Below are 20,690 nucleotides of genomic sequence, written 5' to 3' on the forward strand. Positions count from 1 at the left end.
TTCAAAATTATTTTTACAACCATCAATTTAGGTTAAGTGATGATAGTTTATCTCATAAGTGATGAAAAATTATATCATGTTATACTGTTAAATGTTTTTCTTGTTTAAAATTAAATAATAAAAGGATTGTTTTTAAAACTGTTTTCGGTCATCACAAAAATAACCTTAGCTTAAGTCAAACTTTCAAAGTCAAACTTTCAAACTACGGTGAATTTTCTCTTGAATTTCAAAAGAGTTGGGAAAAATGGGTTACTTTAGTGCCTCTATACCAGTCTAACCCCTTGAAAACAAAAAGTTAGGATGAAAGTTTGTCTTGTCAACACTGAGTAGCCACTTTAATGTTTTTTCTTTTACTACTCAGAAAATTTGAGTGAGAACTATATATATATATTTTTTTTTAATTTAAAAGGGGTAATGTAATTGAACTGGGAATGTTAGGCATTTTTGAAGGATTATCTTATTATTACAGTTATTTTTAGCAAATGTCATTTCTCTAAATTGAAAAAAATGAGAACATATGCACAAGCAGACATTTCTGAGATTTTAACTATTAACCTATAAAATTGGTCAACAATCTGTTTCTATCTGTTGACCACAGTGCTAATTTTAAGCCATTCTAATGGGCACCATTATCAGGCCTTATAGGTAAGGGAGAAATCTAGGAAACGTAGGGAGAGGCGGGGCGTGGTGGTTCACGCCTGTAATCCCAGCACTTTGGGAGGCCAAATCACCTGAAGTCAGGAGTTTGAGACCAGCCTGGCCAACATGGTGAAACCCCGTCTCTACTAAAAATACAGAAATTAGCCGGGTGTGGTGGTGCATGCCCTCAATCCCAGCTACTCAGGAGGCTGAGGCAGGAGAATTGCTTGAACTCAGGAGGTGGAGGTTGCAGTGAGCCGGGATCACGCCACTGCACTCCAGCCTGGGCAACAGAGTAAGACTCCATCTCAAAAAAAAAAAAAAGAAGAAGAAGAAGAAAAATAAATGTAGGGAGAAAATTAAAGGGCACTGGAAAAGAGTCAGGTAAGGCAAATAATATTCATTATGTGTTTGGTATAGCTGAAAACAATGTAAAACCATTTCCAGAAAACTGAGCAAAGCCTTCATGATCTGATTGTACCTGGTGTTGGGAATGACTAGGTGGCTGAGAAACTGGAATCTGTGTTGGCAAACAGAAATCTCAGCGGTCCTGTGACTCATTAAGCAGATGGAAGGAAGGTAGGCAGGGAGGAAAGAACAGAGGAAATGGGCTTGTATTTTAAAGTATTTTAAACAGGCAAAAATAATTCTGTTACAGAAGCATTCTCACTGCAGTAGTAGGTATTCTATTTAAAGCTGATTAATATTTCTTGAGCTGCTGTGTTTAATACTGCAAGTAATCCAAAGACAAGATACAAATCTTACTCTTAGGAAATTGACTGCTTAATGTGGATGATAGAGACAGATCTGCACACAACTGGGACACAAAGCAACTATGGGCAATGTATTTCTTTGAAAAGGCAAGACCCAAAACTACATACCAACCTTAATATCTAAAGGCTGTTAAAAAAAAAAAAAAAGAAAGAAAGAATTTTTTTTTTTTGAGATAGAGTCTCGCTTTGTCGCCCAGGCTGGAGTGCAAAGGTGTGATCTCGGCTCACTGCAACCTCCGCCTCCCAGGTTCAAGCGATTCTCCTGCCCCAGCATCTCAAGTAGCTGGGATTATAAGTGGGTACCACCATGCCCAGCTAATTTTTGTATTTTTAGGAGAACTGGGGTTTCACCATGTTGGCCAGGCTGGTCTCAAACTCCTGACCTCAGGCAATCCTCCTGCCTCGGCCTGCCAAAGTGCTGGAATTACAGGTGTGAGCCACTGTGCCCAGCCCAAATGTATTACTTTATGTACGAAAATACCATCGTTGTAGGAGGTTTTCTCTTCCCCCTCCTTTGACCCTGTCCTTGTTGGTCTGCTATGGATGATGCACTCAACTTAGACGCACTCAATTGTGCAGCTCCTTGATCTCACTCAGAGCTTTGAATTTCACAAATTCATAGTAGGACTAGACTATGGTCAACATTTGTCTGGAAGGCTTTTTAACCAAGCTATCATTTTTTCCCCAGTAAATTAATAAAGTGTAACATACACACAGAAAAGTGAATTAATTTTAAGTGTGTAATCAAGCCATCCTTTAAAAATTCTTAGCAACAGTTTAGACGTATACATTGTAACAGGCGTTTTCATCTTTTTTGTTGTTTTGCTTTGTTTTTTTGTTTTTTGAGATGGGGTCTCACTTTGTTGCCCAGGCTGGAGTGCAGTAGCACTATCTCAGCTCACTCCTGGGTTCATGCGATTCTCTAGCCTCAGCCTCCCGAGTAGCTAGGATTACAGGCGTGCACCACCACGCCCAGCTAATTTTTGTATTTTTAGTAGAGACGGGGTTTCACTATGTTGGCCAGGCTGGTCTTGAACTCCCAACCTCAGGTGATCCACCTGCCTTGGCCTCCCAAAGTGCTGGGATTACAAGTGTGAGCCACTGCACCCGGCCTTTTTCATTTTTTTAATACAAGTTATGTTTGTTAATTACGGATAAATCAAAAGGAGAAAAAAAGCATCCACTCAGCACAGTGGCTTAATGCCTGCAATCTTAACACTTTGGGAGGCTGAGATGGGAGGATCACTTGAGTCCAGGAGTTCCAGACCAGCCTGGACAACATGGCAAAACCCCGTCTCTACACACAAAAAAATATGTATACGAAAACTTAGCCAGGCGTGGTGGCACGCATCTGTAGTCCCACCTCTGGAGGCTGAGGTGGGAGGATCAAATAAGCCTGGGAGGCAGAGGTTGCAGTGAGCCAAGTTTGCACCACCACACTTTACCCTGGGCAGCAGAGTGAGACCCTGTCTCAAATAAATAAATAAATAAATAAAACATCTATAATTTTCATGTAGAGGCAATTGCTGGACATTTTAGTATATATTGTTTCAAACTTTTTTCTAAGTATACACTCATACCTTCTTGTTTGCTTTTTTTATTTTCTTAGAAAAATTCCATCTTACACCTACCTTTTTCTTGGATAAACATATCATTTGTGTGTGTGCACATATGTGTATCACCACTTCAAATAACAACATGGTGTTTTGTTCATCATCTGTGTAACCAATCTCCTATTCTAAGGTATTTTAAATTGCATTTATTCTAGTTTTTATTTTTTTATTTTATTTTTTGCAGCCATAGACAGTGCTACAAATCATATTCTTTACCCCATACCTTTACACAGCTGTCTAATACTGCCTCGGGATACATTTCTAGAAGCGGAATTGAATTGCTGGTAAAGAGCTTGCACATACTGGACCAACCATCTCTCTCTTTCCCCTAGCCTGACAGTACCAGGTGTTGTCAATCTTTTTCATCTTTACCAAAGAAGCATTGTATTGTCATGTTTATATCTTTGATTACTATGAAAATAGAACATTTTTTCTTGTCTGTTGACTGGTTTTGGTTTTTTTATTCTATTTTCTACTTGCTGTTTCCTTTGTTCATGTTTGAGTAAGAACATTAATTCTTTTTTATTCAGAACAACTGTTTATATAAGAAGGAGTGAATGCCTTATTGTTGCAAGTAGTTTGCTTCATTTTGTCTTTTGCCTTTTAACTTTGCTGTTATTTTATGCCATATAAAATTGTTGTGCAGTCAAATCAGCATTTCCCTTTATGGTTTCAACTTTTGGTGAGATGCTAGAAATTGTGTCCTACCCCAAAACTAAAAACATCTATATTTACTTACTTTTTTGGGAATTTTTATGGTTTTGTTTTCTTTTACCTAATTTTTAAGATGTTTAGAATTTATGGTTTGTGATACAGCTCCAATTTTGAGGGTTTTTTTTTTAATTAACTATACCATCCAACAAGTCATAATTGAGCTAATTCTCAGTTGCACATGCATAATTATTGCATAGTAAAGCACATGAACATCTAAAAATTATTGTAGACAATAGCTTCAGTCTCTACCTCCAACAAACATTTTCCACTATAACAGCCGGCAAACAGTAAAGTTAAAACAAAGTGATAACCAAATTCTTTGCAAGCAGTTTTCTAAGGCCCCATCCATCGATCCTGTGAATGGCTATTGTAAGATAGAAGATGTTTCCCTTGAATAACCTCCTCTTGTTGATAACTTAAATTTTCAGGCTTATTTTTGCCTGCAGTCATATTTATTGATCACAACTCTCTTTTCTTCTTCCTATCATCCTCTGTCCTCTCTTTCTTTTTCCTGCCCCCGAAATTAACTCCATTAACCAACAACTGAAAATGCCTGGGTTGTCCTCACGCTTCCTGACCTAAAATTGTAATTCTTTCACTTGCTCTGTTTCTTCTCTTTTCTTTTTTTCTGTTTTCATTGATATCCCATATTTCTCTAACCTGTGCTTTATCCCTTCCCACATCATAAAGCATATTACTGTGCTACCTTTTTGGGGGAGCTATAATTTTGAATGGATAGAAAAGTACATTAAAAGTATCATGTCATCTGGAAAATTATTACTTTCTGGATCAGTCTTTGTTTCTTAGTTTGAATTCTAACACATTTTATTTTAATAACCATCATGTTAAACCCTGGGGACATAGAAATTAAAAAGGTTTTTTGTTCCTTTGAGGAACTACTGATATAGCAGTGGTAACAAATCTGTGTACAAACTATTCAAATTGTTTTTTAGCCTTATGAAATTGGGTCAGTTTCTTTCAGTGTTCAGTATATTTTAGAAAAGAATGAATATTCTGCATTGATTGAAGACAGATTTTTTTTAAATGTCCATTGAGTCAATTTCATTATTCATATTCAAACCTATATCTTTGCTGGTTTTTTGACTGCTTATTCTGTCAGTTATGCAGGAAGATAAATATGCTTACGTCTCTGGCTATGATTGTGGATTCATCTGTTTCTTACTGTTCTGTCAGTTTTTGCTTTATATGTTTTGCAGATATGTTATTAGGTACATACAAATTTTAAAGGTTCCTGGCAAATTGGAACCTTTTATCATCAGGAAATAGCCTTTATTATCACTGATGGTTCTTGCCTTAAAGTCTTTTTGTGTGGTATTACTTTTCTTTGTATTTGTATACATCTTTTTATAGCCTCTCACTTTCAGCCCTTCTATTGCTAGATGTTCCTCTGGGCGTTAGAATATATTGGGTTTCACTGTTTATACTGCCTGACAACTGAATCACTTAGACCATTTATATGATATAATCATTGATATTTTGAGTTTGAAATCTACCTTATTATTTTGTGCTACTTCTTTAATGTTCAGTGTTTTTTTTTTTCTCTCCTTTCTTTTATCAGACCAAGGTTTTTTTTGATCATTCCTTTTCTCCTCATAATATACTTTGTTTGTAATTTTCGCGTGAAATTACCCTAGAAATTACCATACTTTATTCACTACCTTTACGCTACATTTTGTATAATAGAGGGACATTAAAATACTTTAGCTCTGTTTACCCATTACTGGCTTACATATTATTATGTTGTGTAATGAATTATGTAAACATTTGGAAGATCTTTATAAGTCAGTGAACCAGCATTTTCCAAATGACCAATGCATGACATTATAAAATTATGCATGGGTAAATTTTGTATTCATAGTGCTAAACAGAGCAATAAATTGTAATGTAACAGAATATGAATGTCTGTTGATATGATTTCAGATTACACATTGCAACTAACTTAAACTATCATTTGTTGCATTTAATGCAGCATTAAAGAAGAATTTACATCATTATCCAAAAAATCTTTTAAAATACTCCTCCCTTCTCTAGTTACATATGCCTACATTAAAGAGATTTGCAAAAATTTAAAACATTGCCAGTCTTGGCCAGGCACAGTGGCATGCGCCTGTAATCCCAGCTACTAGGTAGGCTGAGGCAGGAGGATTGCTTGAGCCCAGGAGTTCAAGACCACCCTGGGCAACAGAGCAAGACGCCATTATCAAAGAAAAAACAACCAAAACATTGCCAGTCGTTACCAAGTTTTTTGTCTTGGAAAATATAGTTATTTTCATTTAAAAAAATGTTATCTGTTAACATATAATGGGTTCATTGTTGTTACTTTTAAATGAATTACTAAATATTTTTAAACTTTTCAGTTTTTATTTTATTTTATTTTTTTGAGACAGATTCTTGCTCTGTCACCCAGGCTGGAGTGCAGTGGCATGATCTCGGGCCACTGCAACCTCCACCTCCCAGGTTTGAGCGATTCTCCTGCCTCCTCCTCTGGCATAGCTGGGGTTACAGACCTGCGCCATCACACCCAGCTAATTTTTGTATTTTTAATAGAAAGGGAGTTTCACCACGTTGGCCATGGTGAATCACTCCTGGCCTCAAGCGATCCACCCACCTCGGCCTCCCAAAGTGCTGGGATTACAGGCGTGAGCCAATGTGCCTGGTCCAGTTTTATTTTTAATATGGTAAATATTGACAGATATAGTGCACATTTTTTAAGTTCTTAATAATTTTTAGGAATTTAAAGGGGCCCTAGGAACAAAATTTTGAGAATTGTTGCTTTAGAATTTTTTTTAAATGTCTGCTGGTGGCAAATTCTTAGTTTTTGCCTGCCTATAACTGTTTTTGTTTCATCTTTATTCCTTAAAGATGTTTTCAAAGACACAATTTATTTTTCTTTAGCACATTGAAGATGTTATTCCACTATCTTCTAGATTTCATTATTGCTAATTAAGAAGTCAGCTGTCACCTGTTTCTTCTTTGAGAGGAATTGTTCTTTTTTCCCTCTGGCTGCCTTTCAGATTTTTCCTATCTATGATATTTTATAACTTCACTTTGATGTGCCTAGATATAGATTTATTTTTATTTATCTTGCCTGGGGTGTGTTGGGCTTCATAAATCTGTGGATTGGTATCTTTCATCAGTTCTATAAAAGTCTCAGGTACTCTTTGTTAACATTTGTCTCTGCCCCATTTTTCTTCTAGAATTATGATCAAACATGCACTAATTAGACCTTTTATTGTATTCTCTTTGCTTCTCAGGTTATGCTCCAAAAATTTATTTTGTCCTAATGCTGAGTTGATAGTTCTGTCTTGTTTCCAATCTGTTGTTAAATCCCCCCATTCAATTTTAAATCTCAGTTACTGTATTTTTTAATTTCCAGAAGGTCTGTTTGGTTCTTTTCAGATATACTAGATCAGGTCACTCTCTGTGACTTCCTACCACCTATATTTCTAGCCTTTGCCTTTTATTATTTTTTTAACATTGTAAGCAAAGTTGTTTTGTAGTTGATAATTATTGTATCTGTGGTCTTTGTCTCTTCATACTAGCTGTTATTTCTTAACAGTTTTCCCTGATCCCACCTTACTTCCTCATAGGTTTGATTATCTTTGATTATGTGCTGCTTATTTTTTTAAAGATAATTGTCTGTATTAATATGAGACCTAGATTTTAAGATACTTCCCCTCAGGATTGTGCTGTGTGGCTGGGCACATTGCAAGTCCAAATTACTTTAAATGTAAAGTATCCTAGAACATCAGAGGTGAAAATTCATGACATTCTCATGCATCTTTACCTTATGGGTATAGCCCATTGGGAATCCTTAGTGTCGGGAGGGAGTTCTATTAGACTTCCGCTTTGGGCAGATCCTGGGCTTAGACTTCGTCCTCTTCATCATAACCAAAGATCAGACTTGCCTAATGCGTAAATGCCCTCAGGGTAAAGCATCTGTGTTCTGCTTCCCTCTCAGGGTTCCTGCTTTTTCCTTTAGCTTTGGTTCCATCACTTGTGTGTTAAACCATTACGGGAAACTGCCTCTAGAAATAGCGTTTTAAAATTTTAGTCTAACCATAAAAATAGAGAATGCTTACCCTCTGGATATAAATGCCATAGCAGTAACTTTGAACTCCTATATTACATGCCTTTTATGTAAGGCAAACCTCAGTATACATTGAGGGACAGTTTCATATACTTATTAAGATCACAGGCTCTAAAATGAGACTGCCTTGTTTAAATCCTGGCCCTGCCATGTAGTAGTAACCTGTGTTAATTTATGCGAGATACTTAATCTCTCTGTGCCTTGGTTTCTTCATTTAAAAAAGCAGAATAATAGCTTGGCTCATGTGGTCATTATGAAAAACAAACGAGGCCAGGCACCGTGGCTCACGCCTGTAATCTCAGCACTTTGGGAGGCTGAGGTAGGCAGATCACCTGAAGTCAGGAGTTTGAGACCAGCCTCCCCAACATGGAGAAACCCCGTCTCTACTGAAAAAAAAAAAAAAAAAAAAAAATACACACACACAGACACACACAAACAAATTAGCTGGGCGTGGTGGCGCATGCCTGTAATCCCAGCTACTCGGGAAGCTGAGGCAGGAGAATCACTTGAACCCAGAAGGCGGGGGTTGCAGTGAGCCAAGATTGCGCCATTACACTCCAGCCTGGGCAACAAAAGTGAAACTCCGTCTCAAAAAAAAAAAAACTAGATAAAGCAAGGCAAGTAAATATTTAACACAGTGGTGCCTGGCCCACAATTGGCTTTCAAGTGCTTAGGACAGTCAGACATATAGTAAGTGCTCAATAAATAGTCATTGGTTATTATGTTAAGCATTTATCAAGTGTCTGCTGCACCAACAAGCCTGTGTTAAATTCTCTTGATCTTTGGCTGTATCCAAGTTAGGAAGATGATCACCCTTGCAGGAAACAAATAGAGAACAATTAGACAGCAGTAATGAAGTTATTTGCTGAAATAACGGTGAAGTTTTTGAAGTAACTTAATGTTTTATGAATTTATGATCAGAATAGCAAAGAGTCAGTGCCTTTTGGTGAAAGTGGTTTCTAAACTAGGACTATGAGGAAGTGGAACCGTGAAGGCTGGCAGCAATGAGGCCAGAGGCTGTCGTGAGCAACAGCCGTGAACATGACACGGGGCCGGCACTTCCCATGTGGATGCAGTTTTTGAAGTGTTTCTCCATATTGAGGTTCTCACTACAACCCTCTGAGGCCACTGCATTTCTTTTCACTTTGTTGATGAGAAAAACAAGGCCTAAAGAATTGTGTGGAATAGTAGAAAGAGACAGGCTGGGACAGTCCGCAGGCTGGCGATTCCTGGTGAGGTGAGGATGGCCATATTCCACAACCCAGAAACTTTATTTCTAGGAATGGGGCTTGGAGAAATCCTTGAACAGTTCTATTTATGAGCCAGTGTGTAAGTTTACAAGTGAATGTGTCCTACTTTCAGTAGGATGATGGACAAAAACCTTTGGCTTACTAATACCATGGAATACAGTATAGTAATTAAATAATATAGATCTCTATATGTCAGCACGGATAAATCAGGAGACATAAAACTAAGTGGGAAAAGCTAGTTGCAGGGGATAACTAGAGTGTGACATTGTATGTATAAAAGTTAAAAGACAGCAAACAGTAATGCAGTATGTATTGTTTATGGACATCTACAAAGGCAGGAAAGGTACAGAGAAAAAAAACAAAGTACCAAGAACAATAAACAAAAACATACCTTTCTTAGGGCAGTGGTTGCTCTGGGGCAGGGAAGGAAGTTCATCTGAAATAAATATGGCAAAGGCTAACATATTTTATCTCTGATTATTACCTAGGTGTCTGTTATGTTGTTTTCTCTGTGTGTGAAATTATATATATATATATATATATACACATATATATATATATACTTTTATTTTTAATAAAGAAGCTAAAAAAAAGCGAGCTTTGGAATCAAGTAGACTTTGGCTCAAAAGCTGCCACCCCTTTACTCAAATTCCTTTCTCTCGCTGATCTTCAGTTTCCTCATCTACAGAATGGGGTAATCATTACTTCTTTGATGTTCTCATAAGGACTGGATGAGATGATATTTGTAAAGTACCTAGTATAACCTCTAACTTCTTATAGGTCCTCAATAAATAGTGCTTTTTATAATAAATGAGTAATCCAAGGCCACAGGTCTCATCTCTGGCGGCTGTAGAATTTGAACTCAGATGTCCTGGCCCCAAGTCCAGAGCTGCTTCCACTGGCGAGAGTTGTGTGAAGAGGATGCTGTTAGTGGAGGAGCAGGGTCACAGTACCACAGCTCTAGTGACCTGCGGCAGTGTCACCAGGACAGAAGCTGTCACTGCGCTGCTGCTGCGTTACCTCCTCCTTACCTCTGCAGCCCCTCTGGGAACAATCTTTTTTTTTTTTTTTGAGACGAAGTCTCACTCTGTAGCCCAAGCTAGAGTGCAGTGGCGAGATCTCGGCTCACTGCAACCTCTGCCTCCTGGGTTCAAGCGATTCTCCTGCCTTAGCCTCCTGAGTAGCTGGAATTACAGGTGCGCGCCACTGCACCTGGCTAATTTTTTGTATTTTTTAGTAGAGACGGTGTTTCACCATGTTGGCCAGGCTGGTCTTGAACTCTCGACCTCAGGTAATCTGCCCACCTCGGCCTCCCAAAGTGCTAGGATTACAGGTGTGAGCCACCTTGCCCAGCCTGAACAGTCAATCTTTAAAACCTGGCAATCAAAGCCAAACCCAGAAGTGAGAAAGTCTTCACAGTTTTACTGACAATGGCATTGAGGTATTAAGAAGAAACATTGGAATTGAGAAGAGAAATAGAAACTTTTTTTTTTAAGCTGCTCTGTCCAGCACCTTAGGCCAGGTTAGGTTTATGGTAATTAACAACCCAAAAATCTCAAGGGCTTCCAACAGCAAATGTGTCTTTCTTGCCCATCTCCAGTGTGGGACACAGGCTGCTCCAGGTCCTCTCCAGCTGGAGCCAGACTGGAAAGAGCAGCCCCTGTCTGGGCCCCTGGAGGACTCAGCAGAGGTGGGGTTGGGGAGCTCCACCTCTGAAGCTGTCAAAGCTTCTGCCTCAGCACAGGAACAGACAATTGAAGTCATATTTCTGTGAACAATGCATGTGTATTGGTTACTAGAAATTTCTAAATATCTGGCCATTGAGGGGAAGTTTGGGAAAATGAAAAATTCGTCTGAGTAAGTGGAGAGGCCACTTGATGCAGGGCCTGAACTCAGTTCTTGAGCCGCCTCTGGATGTTGAAGTATTTCGCTACTGGAAGAAAAGCTATTTTGCGATCATGTTTTCAAGCACGGGTGTGGTTCGATGATGATCCTGTTTTGACTTTTACCTTCCCCTCTTTTGTTAACAGTGTCATCAGCAAGGTGGTCCCTGCCCCCGAGGCCAAGCCGACGCCCTCGCAGAACAGGCCGAAGACCCCACCGCCGGCCCCCGCGCCCGCCCCCGGCCCCGTGCTCGTGAGCCCTGCGCCCGTGCCGCTGCCGCTGCTCGCCCAGGCCGCCGCGGGCCCTGCCCTGCTGCCCTCCCCGGGTCCCGCCGCCTCCGGGGCCAATGCCAAAGCCCCCGTGCGCAGCGTGGTGACTGAGACGGTCAGCACCTACGTGGTGCGTACCTGCCGCCCGCGCGGTTAGCATGGAGACGTTTTCAGATCAAGACAAGTGTGTGCTCTGAATCACTATCGAATTTCAGAGGCATTTCTCGTCAAAATTTTATTATTTACTTAATTATTTTTGAGACAGGGTCTCCCTATGTTGCTCAGGCTGGAGTACAGTGGCCCAATCAGCTCACTGCAACCTCAAACTCCTGGGCCCAAGCAATCCTCCTGCCTTAGCTTCTCAAAGTGGTGGGGTTACAGGCCTGAGCCACTGCCCCTGGCCAGACACATTTCTTTTTCTTTCTTTTTTTTTTTTGAGACAGAGTTTCGCTCTTATTGCCCAACCTGGAATGCAATGGTGAGATCTCAGCTCACTGCAGCCTCCACCTCCCAGGTTCAAGCGATTCACCTGCCTCAGCCTCCTGAGGAGCTGGGATTACAGGCGCATGCCACCACACCTGGCCAATTTTTTGCATTTTTAGTAGAAACAGGGTTTCACCATGTTGGCCAGGCTGGTCTCAAACTCCTGACCTGAGGTGATCCACGCGCCCCGGCCTCCCAAAGTGCTGGGATTACAGGCGTGAGCCACCGCGCCTGGCTTTTTTTTTTTTAAGTGGATTTCACTCTGTCACCCAGGCTGGAGTGCAGTCGTACGATCTCTGCTCCCTGCAGCCCCTGCCTCCCAGGCTCAAGTGATTCTCCCACCTCTTGAGTAGCTGGGATCACAGGCAGTCGCCACCACTCTCGATTAATTTTTTGTATTTTTGGTGGAGACAGGGTTTCACTATGTTGCCCAGGCTGGTCTTGAGCTCCTGAGCTCCAGCGATCCACCCATTTCTGCCTCCCAAAGTGCTGAGGTTACAGGCGTGAACCACCATGCCCAGCCAAGATGCATTTCTTCATTGCAGTTTTTCACTGCATTTTCAAGCTTTTGGCTGAAAAGTTACATCACAATGTTCACATAGTCAGCCTCCATAAATCATATCAAAGCTTGTTTTTATATTGTTTTGGGATATGACTATATACATATATACAGTAATATCAATCTGTAAATGTAGAGATGCACAGTGGTACTGAAATCTCACATTGAATTTCTTGATCAAGAAATTCAGTTATTCACTTAAGAGTATAATTTATAGAATGTACACTGATATTATGAGCCAGGTGGTGTTTCTGAATAATAGCATTAATTATATTTTATTGGCTATGATCCAGAATATGCCAGGGCTTGCATATTAAATGGAAATGAACTTTGAGACCACAGAACTCCTGAGTATCCAAGCATGATTTCAAATTGTAAAACCGGCTGGACGCAGTGGCTCGCGCCTGTAATCCCAGCACTTTGGGAGGCTGAGGCGGATGGATCACTTGAGGTCAGGAGTTCGAGACCAGCCTGGCCAACATGGTGAAACCCCATCTCTGCTAAAAATACAAACAAAACTAGCTGGGCATGGTGGCACATGCCTGTAATCCCAGCTACTCGGGAGGCTCAGGCACGAGAATTGCTTGAACCCGGGAGGCAGAGCTTGCAGTGAGCCAAGATCGTACCACTGCTCTCTAGCCTGGGGGACAAGAGCGAAACTCCGTCTCAAGAAAAAAAAAAAAAATTGTAAATCCCACCATGTCCAATGAGTCCACGTTGTTCTGGGACTGTGTTTTAGTTTCTTTCCTCTTACTTAATAGAATTAGGTGTTATTCAAACCCTGAATACACTCTGGCAGTAAAGTATTTATACAGATTCTGTTATTTGGATACTATAGAATTAAACACACAAACACACAACGAAATATTTAAGGTGTGTGGAGCCATTGCCATTGCTGTGACTACTAAATCCGCAGACTGTGATGTGTTAGCCTACTGGTGGCCCTGACCTTGTAACTAGCTAGGTACTAATATGATTGGAAAGTGGCTGGGTAGGACTCATGGTATTTGTTGTTATAAACTGTACAATATTACATTTCTTTTTTTTATGTTTTCTTTTTTTCTTTTGAGGTAGTCTCACTCTTCTTGTCCATACTGGAATGCAGTGGCACGATGCCACTCACTGTAGCCTCGACCTCCTGGGCCCCAGTGGTCCCCTCACCTCAGCCTCCCGAGTAGCTGGGACCACAGGCGCCTGCCACCACAACTGGCTGTTTGTTTGTTGGCTGTTTTTGTTTGTCTGTTTTTGTTTTTTGTGGAGATGATGTCTCCCTGTGTTGCCCAGGCTGGTCTCAAACTCCTGGGCTCAAGCAGTCCTTCCACCTCGGCCTCCCAAAGTGCTGGGATTACAGGCGTAAGCCACCATGCCTGGCCTATTATTAAATTTCCTTAAAGGAGTTTTGGAAGGAACTTCTAAAACTGTGATCATCAAATTGGTCCATTCGGGGACCAATCAGGTGTTTAATTGAGGCAACATCACCCCCAAATGTGTTGATCAGGAAAGATTTTGTACTTAACCTCCTTGACCTTCGTGTCTTCATCTGTAATTAAGGAGTTTGTGTTAAATTTGGTAATCTCTGTGGCATGTTCTAGCTCTGAAAGTTCTGGTTTTCCAGTAGATCTTTGAGCTAACTCACTTCCTGGAGATGAGTCCAGCTGGAATAGACAGTGTAGATGGAAAGCTTTCTGGCTGTGCGTGGTGTCTCACGCCTATAATCCCAGCACTTTGGGAGGCCAAGGCAGCCATATCACATGAGCCCAGGAGTTGAGACCAGTCTGGGCTACATAGTGAGACCCCATCTCTGCAGAAAGTAGAAAAATTAGCTGGGCGTGGTGACATGTGCCTGTAGTCTCAACTACTCAGGAGGCTGAGCTGGAAAGATCACCTGAGCCTACTGAGGTCAAGGCTACAGTGAGCCATGGTTGCACCACTGCACTCCAGCCTGGGCAACAGAGTGAAACCCTATCTTAAAAATAAAAATTAAAATTAAAAAAAAGCTTTCTACCTCATGAAGAGAGACGCTTTGTGGTCAGAGGACAAAATGTGTGATTTAGATGACATACAAAGGCTAGAGAGCAAAAAGGCAAATTTTGTCACTGCCTAATGGCGTGATGTTGGAAATGCCACTTAAATTCCCTTAGCTCCGGTTTCCCCATTCATAAGCTACCCAGAGGTTGTTTTACGATGATTAAATGAAATAAGATGTTTAGAAGAATTTAGTAAGCTATGAGGTATTTGTTATTAGTTACTGTGGATGCTGTGGTGAAGTTCTTGTGCAGCACACAGAGTCACGGCCTTCTGACTTCAAGCAAGGTCAGCCAGCAGCAGGACTGACCACACATGGGAGCTTCAGGGCACAGGATGTTCCACCAGCCTTAGCCTCTAGACAGCGGGTACGGGTGACTGCTGGTTCTCACCCCTTGTTACTTTTTCTCCTGGAATTACAGACGGTCAGAGATGTAGTTGCCTACAGATTTCTTTAGGAAGTTTTCCTGTCAATGTAGTTTGCCTTTGTAGAGTTGCCTTAAAGGAAGCCTATCACTACAGTGAAACATATATGGACCCCCAATGCACCTGTCACACACAAAGAAAGCCTTTTTAAAAGCATATCTAGTCAGTGTGGTATTTGAAAGTCTAGGAAGAACTATCCCTTACAAAATACACCGGATGCAATAATGTGCTCCGTTATTGTAAACACTTTGGAAGTTACCTTTTTCTTATTGCTGGTGTTGAATGCCCATCAGTGAATTACTTCTTCCAGGTTGGCTCTGTTCATGTGAAGTTTGAGGAAGTGGTTAATAGGATGTTCCCTCTTCAGAACTGCTAAGTTAAATAAAGTCAACTCTAGAGTACACAATATTTGTAGCAAAGTAATGTTGAACCTTGTAGCTCTGTGGCCTCCCTATCCCCTTATTTCATTTGCCCTTTAGTTGATTGTACTTTACTAAAAATGTCATAAAGGGAATGGAAAGTTACTTAGTAACAACTCTTTTATATCCTTGATCTTATCAGCTCCTTCAGGAGAAGGGCTTGGCTAATAAGTAATAAGGTGGTGCATGCACATTTGGCTGTCTATATTAATTCCATGCCATGAATGCGATTGAGAAAACCACATATAAAGTGGAGCTCTATACTTTCAAAAAATCAGTTGTTACCACCCTTATAAAGACCCAAATCATTAAGAATTTATGTAGTTATAGTTTTTTTTTTTATGAAAGGGGTTACAGATCATATTGTTCACAGAGATGATTATAAAATGCTTTTTATGACTTACAAAAGAAAACAGAATATTCGTTAGAAATGCCTTATCATTGAACACTTAGCGTTTTTCTGTTTCACGATTCTAAAACAGTGATGATGCTGATCATGGCATTAATGAGGTGCTGATCTACTATATTTTTTAGTTTAATATGCCTGTTTATTCAGTTAACAGTATAAAGGAATCATTCTGATCTGGCCTCTTTTTGTTTTTTTTTCCCATTCCCTCCATTTTTGCCGCTACGTTTTGCAAACATCAGATCCGAGATGAGTGGGGCAATCAGATCTGGATCTGCCCTGGGTGTAACAAGCCTGACGATGGGAGTCCCATGATTGGCTGTGACGACTGCGATGATTGGTACCACTGGTGAGTGCTCAGGGCGCCCTGCCGGCCACACTCATCAGGCAGCATGAGCCGCTCCTGAGATTCATTGAAGCATCCACTGAGTAGATTCCTGCCTTTGGACTGACCCAGGGCTGTCCTAGGGACAGTACATGGAGTCAAATCACTGAGCCTGTGAAATGCAATTAACTGCAAAACCCAAGAGTCTTTAGACTATTGTTATTCACCCCAAATTCAGAATATTCTGCTTAGCTTATCTATCCTTCTTATTAAAAATAATAATACTAAAAGGAGATCCAGGGGCTTCCCTGGCCTTCCTTTCCAGTAACGTTCTATAGGAGCCGTAGCACTGGCCAGGACCACAAAGAGGCAGCCCCTTTGTGAGGATGGTACAAACTGCAGGGCTAAAGACTGCTTATCTGTTTTTTAGACCTCTTCAGCGGTTCCTAAAAACCGAAAAGCTCAACCAAAATTTATGCAGATAATCTTCTCGTGTTATCTTTAAAATGTCAGATACAAAAAGATAGCAACCTGTTCGGTTATGATATACGATATCTGTGAGATAAAGACAAAGCCATGGCTCAGAAGACTTCTATTCCTGGCTGAGAGGATGAATGAACTAATGAATCTCTGCAGGGGGCCTGTAAAGGGAGCGTCTGTAATACCATAGTCCGCGTGCCCGACAATAGTGCTACACACAAGTTAGTGCTGCTTGGCTTTGATTTTGGGTAAACATGTCATAGACTTTAAAAAATTACTTTAAAACATAGAAGGGAGAAGAATAGATGTCTCTATAAAAGTTACTTATCTGAGCTTGTTTTCATGTGCAGGCCCTGTGTTGGAATCATGACTGCACCCCCAGAAGAGATGCAGTGGTTCTGCCCCAAGTGTGCGAACAAGAAGAAGGACAAAAAGCACAAGAAGAGGAAGCATCGAGCCCACTGACAGCTCCCGAGGGGCTGGACCAAGCGGAGTCAGCCCGGGCTTCTTCCCTGGCGCCTCTGGAAGGGAGCTGGTGCAATTCTGCCGTCACATCCACCCCCAGATGCCTGTGGATAAAGAACCCAGGAGGACTGAGGCTGGAACACACCGCGCACCTGGATTGTTCACTCCCGAGCCTCGTTGGCCTGTGGCTCTGCGGCAGTGCGACAGAAGGAAACTCGAGCAGAGGCGTGGCCTGGGGGCTGCCCCTCCTCCACTTCTCTAATACCAGTGACAAGTATTATTAATAAAGAGCGTACATCTTCCCTTTTGATTTCCTTTATTCTCTCCAGGGCCTTTTCATTGAGGTATTAGATGAGAAGATAATGTACAAACTGCCTCAACTGTAATTTAAGGATGATAGAGTCTGTATACAGTTTTCAGCCCCTTTCCCTCTATAGTAAGATAATCAGAATAACATAAAAGAAAACTCCAGTTGGAGTACCGGTAAATATTTTTGTGATAAGAATATATGAAGCTTCCCTCCTTCCCCCGTTTTTAGTACTAACATGTAAAATGTTCAGGCTTTTGTGAAATACCTTATATTTTTTAAGAAAAAGGTTTCTATCATGTCCTGTTTGCTTTTGTGCAAATTATTTTTGTTTAATGTATTTTATATCTTCGTTGCATTCTAATTTTGCCCTTCTTTAAACTGCTGGAGTCTCTTCTCACTGCTTGTACATTTCATCAACTTGTATAAAAACTCTTCAGACTAAAAGATTGCCCCTAATGTAAATAATAAATATTTATGAAGTAGTTATTTTTTAAATTTTTATCGTGTTTAATTCTGGCTTTCTCTGAAATCCACTGTGATTTCAGCCAGGTCTGTAATGACGCTGGACAGAAACAAAGAAGGCTAGAGAAAAAGCCATCATTCAGAGAAATTTCCCTTGAGCTCAGCCTGTGCAGTGCCCGAAAATATCGTGGGGGAAAGGGCCCGAGCAGTTGGAAGGAAAACAAGGCAATTTAAATTTAGAGTTTATGATTTGAAGTTGTTTTGTTTGTTGTCTGTTTTGTTTTTGTAAATTTCTTTGACAGACTTTTACTAAAAGGACATGTAGTTTCCATGAAAGTAAAAAAAAAAAAAAAACAAAAAACCCACATATACTGTAGCATTTTGTCTTTATATTGTTTTATTTCTACAAATCTGTTCATTAATATTGTGCTTTAAGGCTGAAATGAAGTATATTATGAATTTTTTTAAGAAAACTCATCAAATTTCAGGGTATCACAAAACTTTATTATATTATTATACTGCCCACTATTTATTATATGTTATAGATGTCTGAGAGGTAAACCAAATATTTTATTTTTAATGTTAAAAAAACATCAAATTTAACTTTATTAGCATATTTTAGCAGCTTTGGGATAAATACGGACTTTTACTTGATTTTGAAATAATCCCAGTGTAGGCCCATGTGCTGGATCTCTTGGATGCTAGAATATGGGCTTTGAACCTAATACAAATATATTACTAGAAAATGTGATTTTTTTAAATGCCAAGTAAATTGATATTAGTGTACGAATTAGTCATATTTTAAAATATTATGTGGTTAGAGAAATGCGGTTTTCTGCCATGAATGTTAAGTTGCAAATCAGTGGAAATGGAGTCGACCTCTTCGGAGTGCAGGGTGTCATTGCCCTCCTTGTTCAAGAGGCCAGAATTTTTCTATCCCCGCAAAGAAACAAAGCATCTATGTTGAGATATGTGTTTTTTTGTTTTATTAATTTGAGATCATTCTAAATACTTTATACAATATTTTCACATGCACAAAAATGCGCGTTAGTGGTTTTTGGAGAGGGGTGAGGGGTGGGGGAAGTGCAAAATAAAGATTATTGGCTATTTCATAGTTTGCTTTTCCATTTTCTTTATTTAGGATTTAGTTCCTTGAGGCATGGTCCGTGATCTAAAGTTGCCACGTTTAAGTGAGCAGGTCACGCTACTGAAATCAGAATGGAGGTGCCTATATATAACTTTCGCCCCAATCTCACTGTCTGAGAGACTTCAGCCCATGCTACATTTAAGGAATTTCAATCAGTTTGTTGTCCCTTGCTATTTCATGGTTGCTTTCCTAAATCCAGTTCATGATTTTATAAATGGTCTTTGCAATAATAAAACCAAAGAATCATTTTCAGGGGGCTAGAGAGCTCGAGGGATTAGTAATGGAATACAGAGCCTTTCACCTCTAGGTCAGTGAGTCGGATCCAGTCCAGGTCACTAGAGACCAAAAGTTGTCACCATCTTATGACTGTTCAGTGGCCTGTGTGAAATGAACTGGTGGTCTCAGTCTCTACTGGGTGGCTGGCTGTGACACCAACCAAAGGAAGTTCAAGAAACTGCAAAGAGAAATGTGGATTAGAAAATAAAACATCCACATTACAAAGAAAAAGTTAGAAAGTTGGGCGTAGTCATTCTCCAGAAAGTAATACTGAAGAAAAAAGAGCAACTTAACAAGTACCACAGACAAACGGAGATTAATTTACTTTCCTTAATGAAGTCAAGCAAAACCGGAAAAGAAAAGCCTATATTGGGTGAGAGGGGAGAGGGTTAAGTGGGAGGATGATTTGATCAGAAGAAAAAGTTGAGGGATCCAAACATTAGGAAAAAATGGGTTTTGACTTTTGAGGGAGAAGGGAGAAGGAAATCGCAACAGCAGCAATTTGAGGAACTACTGTAGCAGAATTAGACACAAAGGAATGAGAAGTATTTCCCTTTAGAGGGTTTGCAGTTTTCCAGTTGGAAGCAAAATCCTGACCGGTTTTAATTTAGCCCAGCACTATCATTTGAATAGCATCAATACTTTATAAAGAGAAGTAATGGGGGCGGGGGGGCGGGGATTGTCCTGACTAGTGATTTTATTGAGGGAGATGGTATTTGAGAAACAGACCCTCACCTCATGAAACCGAGACGCTCTTCTGGTGTGATAATCTGCCGTCAGAGCCAGATGGAACTGGCAGAGCTTAATTTCTGTGGCTGACAAGGTGTTTCTCTTCCAAAGGTGTCTACAGTGAGGCACAGTGAGGATCTTTATCCCCGGACTGATTTGTGGTTCCAAATGTCCTGGAGAAAACCAGAGGCTATCAGAGTCTTCTGACTTTGTCGGGCTTTTTTCAGAGATAAAATATAGTGCATTACTCTCTTGTATCACCTAAACCGCCTTTGTTCTCCTTTCAATGGGATGATTAAACAAAGACCTACTAACCAAATTAAAGTATAAAATGAACACTGAGATATGGAAACCTTGCCACTAAGAATGCTAATGAAGAAAGTTCACTAAAGCCACACTGGCTACGTTTTCAATACAAATAGTTTTATGGACAATCTCTTTAGATCATAGCAGTTTTCTTTAGAAGTGTAAGCCTAAAAGTAGATGAGTTACCTTGACCGAAGAATGAAACAGATAATGTCCTGAATAATGTCTCTTTCCACAATGGTATCAGTCATTCTGTTAGGAAACTATTTCTTTGAAAATCTTGCGTTCATTGCAGCCTAAAAAGTATAAAGTAACTATTAATCCATGTGTGCAGGCCAGTAGATGACATTGAAATGAGATATTTAGGTGGACAGCTTGTTCATTTAATCTACATATGGGTTATTAAAATGGCTACTGGTTATTTTTTTCGTTCTGGGCAACTCAGTTTTAAATTTAGTTTGAAGAACATTGTTAAATGGTTTCATTCATTTAGTCCACATTTACTACGCACATTTTATAGAAATGGCAGTGATGTATCAGAACCAAGTTCATTTCCAGTTGTCTGGTTTCTGAGCTGCTCTAGCCCTTCCTCTGGCTCCATGATTTTGGAATCGTTCCC

At 40.1% G+C, this 20,690-nt stretch overlaps 1 protein-coding gene across 3 annotated transcripts in view; it reads left to right on the forward strand.

Moving 5' to 3' along the window:
* TAF3 (TATA-box binding protein associated factor 3) overlaps positions 1 to 18,727 on the forward strand; it is a 200,590-nt gene extending 181,863 nt beyond the window's left edge. For all 3 annotated transcript variants that reach the window (XM_054503453.2, XM_054503454.2, XM_063669535.1), the window contains exons 5-7: positions 11,131 to 11,383; positions 15,814 to 15,920; positions 16,727 to 18,727. In XM_054503453.2, coding sequence (XP_054359428.1) covers positions 11,131 to 11,383; positions 15,814 to 15,920; positions 16,727 to 16,841 — 475 coding nt within the window. In that variant the 3' untranslated portion in view covers positions 16,842 to 18,727. The remainder of the gene's footprint in view (positions 1 to 11,130; positions 11,384 to 15,813; positions 15,921 to 16,726) is intronic.
* The last annotated feature ends 1,963 nt before the right edge of the window (positions 18,728 to 20,690 follow it).

The sequence above is a fragment of the Pongo pygmaeus genome, chromosome 8 (assembly GCF_028885625.2).
Source record: "Pongo pygmaeus isolate AG05252 chromosome 8, NHGRI_mPonPyg2-v2.0_pri, whole genome shotgun sequence".
Taxonomy (NCBI): Eukaryota; Metazoa; Chordata; class Mammalia; order Primates; family Hominidae; genus Pongo; species Pongo pygmaeus.